This window comes from Rutidosis leptorrhynchoides, chromosome 2 (genome assembly GCF_046630445.1).
Source record: "Rutidosis leptorrhynchoides isolate AG116_Rl617_1_P2 chromosome 2, CSIRO_AGI_Rlap_v1, whole genome shotgun sequence".
Lineage (NCBI taxonomy): Eukaryota > Viridiplantae > Streptophyta > Magnoliopsida > Asterales > Asteraceae > Rutidosis > Rutidosis leptorrhynchoides.
In genome coordinates this window covers 80,395,100-80,401,205 of record NC_092334.1, presented here as the reverse complement: position 1 = coordinate 80,401,205, position 6,106 = coordinate 80,395,100, and the positions used below count along the sequence as shown (strand labels likewise).

Sequence of the window (6,106 nt, the reverse complement as noted above, 5' to 3'; positions counted from 1 at the left end):
CAAAGCGAAAAGATAAGGGCTAAGGGCAGATCCCTGATGTAAACCAACCTTTACCGGGAAAAACTCTGTGTTTCCTGCCGTCGTACGTACACGAGTCTTCGCCCCCTCGTACATATCTCTAATAGATCTTATATATCTACTTGGGACTCCCCTAGCATTAAGAGTCTTCCAAATCAGCAAAATGTAGGCATCAACATTAATATCAATACATTTAATCAATTTCTAAACTTTTATATTTGTTTATATATTTCTCATTTTGTGTATATGGCAAAACTAATATACAAGTTCATATAAAGGATACAACAATTTAAGAAAAAATATCTCCAAAAATTCCTTATCATCAAAGTGCAATAAACATAGGTACTGCTACTTAACTTATATTCCTACCCAACATTATGATGGATCATCATGTATCAAATCAAATATTAACAATTATATCTTCATCACTAAGTTTCAACTTCAAACTTGTCGTTTCAATTTCAATATCAGATAGGACCAGGACCACCTTAACACCGTCCTCGTTAGCGCCACAATAACCACATTTTCCGGCGATCCTAATCTACTTTAATGTTTGTGGGCCCCATATATTAACTGCTCAAACCAAATATACCTGACACTGAATAACAGTTTTACCTACCATGAACCCCGGAACCACCATAAAAGCCACGTGCGGTGAACTTTCTGGTGACAAAAACGCCTCGTCGTTTACACTTTCCATAAATACTTCCGAAAATCGACCGCCTTTTGTGACCTGGAAAACGGTTGCTTCTTCGGGACTAAATGAAAACGCCAAACAATGCAAAAGCCAAACCCGTTTTGCAACTTCAAGAAACGAATCGAAAAAAACCGTTTCCGGGAATTTTCGAGCGTTGACCAAGTTTCGTTGACTTAAATTTCCGAAAAGAGACGATTCCATTTTGGGATGAATCAGCTTTAGGTACTTACACCTGCAAAATTCAGCGAATAATGAAGTTGGTTTCCATGTGATGTATTCGCGCGCTTTTAAAGATTTCAATTCCATTAACTTGTCGAAGAAGAAACGTCGTCGGGTTTCATTCTCGGGTATCGGTTCCGACCCGTCGGGTATTTGGAACCCGGGAATATTAAAACCATCAAACATCCCTTTACAAACAAACGACTCAAACGCGTAGCATATATGCGTTGCATCCCAATAAACAACATCCGATTGAATTGAATTTGCAGCTTCATTTAAATCCCAATTTGCAGATTCCATTTCACTGATCATAAATCTCACAAAACTTCGAATGGATTTAGTCGTTTGTTTCACATATGAGACGAAATCAGTCGGGGTTAACGACGAAAATTTCAAAGTCTCGCGAGATGATGTCATCGATGACAAAGCACCACTTGAATTCAATCTCTTTTCAATCAACTTATTTTCCCTTCTGGTTTCTTCCAATTTCTCCTTTAAAAATACGATTTCTGATTCTTTGAGCTTTTTCTGATTATCCAACTTCTTCTTTGATATCTCATACATTTTTAAGGAACATTTGTGTTCTTGAATTTCAGCCAAAAGTTGTGTGGTTTCGGGTGACGGGTCGTCAAGATGCTTTTTCAAATAAGATTGTTTCAATTCAGACAAACTTTTCAATTCAGACACCAGGGTCTGATCAGCTGACTGAATCCCATCAGCATCATAAGGAAATTGATATAACTGAAGCTGCGAGTATGCAGCTTTGATTGATGATATGGTAGCAAAAAGTTTGGCAATGAAGGCATCCATTAAAGCTTGTTCTTGAAGCTTTTCATCTTCTTCAAAGATAGGTTGTTGAGTCTCATCAGCAATCGGTTTATCATGTTTGACTTTTTCCCACATCTTTGACTTTGTTTTCTGAAATTTATCGACTCCTGTTGTTGCTCGATTCAAAACCTTGGTAAAAGTACGACCCAATTTACTTTTATTCGCTGAATGCTTGAATGAATCCATCTGAAAGAAAGAAATTGAAACGATTTACTATTTGAAAAGGTATTATTTTGGGTGCCAAGTATGAAACTGCAAGATTATACAAAAAAAAAATATGGGCCAGAAGAATAGGGAGAGGATATTTGAATGAAGAATAAAAAGATGTATATTTTAATTTGCCTGTGCTGTCATGACATTATTATGAGCTCATAATTCACTTTAAAAATAAATAAATTAATTAACAACTATGAAGAGAATGTTAATCATAAGGTGATATATTCTATTAAATAGTACATACCTTTGAAGACTCTACCAACCTAAATTAAGAACTTCTCTATTAAAAACTTCCCCAACCACCTAACATTTACAGAATATAATCTCTAAATTACTATATATACCGATACTTATACCTTATACATCGATCGATTGTTACTAAAAATGTAAAGAAGAAAAGGGTAAAATAGAGTAACTTTACTAGCAGACTACAAGGTTACTTTAATCTTTTACGCGAACTGTCATCATTACCGCCTAATTCACTTTAAAAGTGAGATAGAATCAAATTTAAAGCCAACGGACAATTTGAATTTCATGAAAAGCGTTACATAATACCGCGTAAGTCAAATAGCCATAACTTTTGATATGAGCGAATACTATGATTCATTGATTCTCTTTGTCTATCTCCTAAGTGCAATAGTAATCAAAAAAGGTGCCAGCTTTTCGTCTACATGGCAAAAAAGGATGCAATTTGAAACTAATAATGTGACCCGCACATTAGGGAATAAATAAATTCTAAGTAATATCATAAAGTTAGATATCAAGATCCACTCCACCGCCCCTTTATTTCAAAACGATACATTTTTAGTGACAGAGTTTAACATCTAATATTCTATGTTTCCTACCATTAATAGAAAAGAGACGGCGGCAAAAGAAGCTGCATATATACGATATATTCAATCATATAATATAATGTACCAAAATTTTGATTAAACCTCTAAACCATGTGAAACACTTACCAATTTTGAGACTCTATACGCATAATAAAAGTTGCAAACTTTACCTTTCTTTGATGTATTAAAGGATCAACTACACAACCTTTTGTTTTCGCTATAATGATTAACCCTAAAAATCCCAACAACGATTCGACAATTGGGTGGGGAAACTAATTATAGCAAAAGAGTGATTTGACATGTAATTTCAACTATATTTAGTAATATTGTTCGTCTCAAACTTTTCAAAGGCCAATTCCTCTATCAAACTACACCATTAGGATTAATGCACTATTCATAAAAATACTTCACATAATCATCAACAGTTATTCCATCAGCTACACAATTATAACAATTAGGGAGTATTACACAATCAAAGACAACTTATTTTACTAATTTAATTATAAAAAAAGCCACAAATTCAAGCAATTACATCAGCAAAAGCTAATAACTAAAAAAAACAAAAAAACAAAAAAAAAACAAAAAAAACAAGGCAAATACACACACACAAAAGTCAATTAAAACTGGAAACACACAAAAGGGGGAACCATAGAGTGCCATTTGAATACAAAACAACACATAGATACAGTAGTAACAATATCACATGCAAATCAAGTCACTTTTTTTCAACTACAAAATAATACCCTCAAATACACAAAAAGTTTTTACCTTTTTGAAACCTAAATTATACTTGTACTAAATCGTAACACCAAATTGACTTTATGAAACTAATATTCAGGTGTAAGCAGGTGTTTTTAGTTGAATAACTATAAATTAATCAAATAAACAAAGCCAATAATTAGATATAAATTTAATCATACAGATTCGACTACACAGATTCCAAACGAAAGTAATCAAATTGACTTATTGACATAATTAGAATCCGCGTACCGTACCTACCAAAATTAATTGAAGGAGGCTTCGTTTGTTGATCTTAAGAAGCAGATATACAATTCCTTTAGTTTTTGAAGCTGCTTCAATGGCGGTTTTAAATGGGAATGAGTAAATTTTACTTTAAATCACAATCACAATTAACAATCCAGGTTTGTCTGTTTTTCAAACAAAAATTAATTTAACATTAACAATTCAGGTTTACGAGAGGTGATTTATATATTTACTAATTTATCCTTGGTCATGATTGAGATAACGTTTGTGTAGGGGTGTTTAAGTAAATTTGACAAGTAGGGTTGACTGGTGCTGACCGAAAATATTCTGATTGGACCAATGGGTATTTGGGGCCCAGTAAATTTTGTATGATATGGTTGTTTGGGCCCAAACATACAAAATTTCGGTGGAAAAATGATAGGAAAAAAGTGATACATACAGTAGTATATAAAATGAAATTCGCTTCTTTATTTCGATGAAAATTAAATTAAATGAAATTACTAATATATATATTGTAATTATATTATATAATATTATAATTATATCTTATATTATATTATATTACTAGTGAAATGACCCGTGGAACCACGGGTTTGTTTAAACAAAAGAGTTTAATGATATGTTTTAGATATTAAGTGAACGTAAATGCTAAAGTTATTTAGTTTAATGAACCGTGGAACTACAATGTCCGACTAAGAAACTCGTCAGCTGAACATTTCATCAAACACCTAAAATGCATATTAAACAATCCACATCAAATCATAAGAGATAATATTGATTGCCATTTTATTTTAAAAGTCTAAATTAAAATATAAATTTAGAATTAGTTTTTTTCTGTCTAGCTTTTATACATTCTCGTACTCAATTCAAAATAATTAATTACAATAATTCAAAATTATTTAATTTTAATAATTAAAATAATTATTAATAAGATTTAATAATAATAATTAATTAATAAGATTTAATTTTAATTCAAAATTATTTAAAATTGAATGCATACAATAGGAGATTTGAAAATTGAATGCATACAATAAGAATTTAGTGTAAGTTCAATGCATTTTCAATTAATTATCCCTTAAATTAATGAAATCACTCACCATGCTTAAATTTTTTTCTTTTTCTTTTTGATTTTTTCTCAACAAATGAATTAGCCTAATAATGACATCGTCATTATAGCATTTTAATATTATATATATATATATATATATATATATATATATATATATATATATATATATATATATATATATATATATATATATATATATATATATATATATATATATATATATGACAATAATTTTATGTGAAAACTTCTGGATTAATCTGAATTAAATTTGCACACGTGTCATTTTTTTAATTAAACTAAATTAAATAATAATAACTTCCTAAAATAACTCTTTCCTTAATTTTCACATATTCTATAAATCATATATATATAGGGAGTATTATATATACTATATTTTAATTTTCACGGCTTTTAGCTTTTATACACTTCATGTCTATTCTTTATTCAACATATTTCATAAATTATAGGAGATGATAGTCACACACCAATAATTGATCCATACATACCAACTTACTGTTAGAGCACCAGGAGTCCAAAAAAATTTTCGACGTTAAAGCAATTTAACGGTGGGGACGGTGGTGCCACCCACTCCCCGCCGGCGTTAAATCACCGTTAAAGGTGTTTAACGTCGGCCACCGTTGCCTGGGCGACGTTGGGTTTTTTGATCCGTTGTGGGGTTTGACCGTTGGCAATGGTCGAATTCCTTTTTTTTTTTTATTTAATTTATATCCTATAAATACTCACCAATTCTCATCAATTTTTCACACATCTTTCACTCCTTTTCTCTACAATTCTATACACTCACAAATTTAATCTTCAAAAATGTCTAGCAATCAAGGAAATTCCAACTTTCCCAACCAAATTAATCCGAATTTTTCCAACCGAGGTGGTTCCAACTATCCCGCAAACCATCCAAATAATCTAAACGATCCCATGAACCCATACTCTAGTCAATGGAATCAGTTTACACCCTTTCACAACGTACCAAACGCGTTTCAAAATTACGCTCATCAAACACAAGTTCCACAAACTCAAGTCCCACAAACCCCCTTGATGAGTCCCTAAGAAATGGAACAATTTTTGGCTTGGAAGTCTAGTCAACAACTTAGCGAATCGAACGCGCAATCGGTTCAAGACGAGGTGGTCCCAACAACAACATCAACGTCTCAACGTGTTCGCGATAAAGGAAAAGAAAAAATGGTTGATGAAGAACCGACCAAAAAAACGAGGGCAAGACGAACC

General features: G+C 31.9%; 1 protein-coding gene across 2 annotated transcripts; it reads right to left on the bottom strand.

Annotated features, from left to right (window-relative positions):
• Window positions 1-272: 272 nt before the first annotated feature.
• On the bottom strand, window positions 273-3,939 carry LOC139891079 (protein GRAVITROPIC IN THE LIGHT 1-like). 2 transcript variants are annotated; one of them, XM_071874006.1, is made up of 2 exons: window positions 3,807-3,939; window positions 273-1,948 (listed from the first exon to the last, which is right to left on the bottom strand). In XM_071874006.1, exon 2 carries the CDS (start codon window positions 1,946-1,948, stop codon window positions 596-598), a length of 1,353 nt encoding a protein of 450 aa, XP_071730107.1. In that variant the 5' UTR covers window positions 3,807-3,939; the 3' UTR covers window positions 273-595. The 2 variants fall into 2 exon arrangements, with proteins under 2 accessions (XP_071730107.1, XP_071730106.1); XM_071874005.1 differs by having other exon boundaries at window positions 3,811-3,935.
• Between the last annotated feature and the right edge of the window lie 2,167 nt (window positions 3,940-6,106).

Excerpts from the sequence above, each read along its gene's own strand:
- LOC139891079 (XM_071874006.1), bottom strand. The coding sequence starts at position 1,948 with ATGGATTCATTCAAGCATTCAGCGAATAAAAGTAAATTGGGTCGTACT.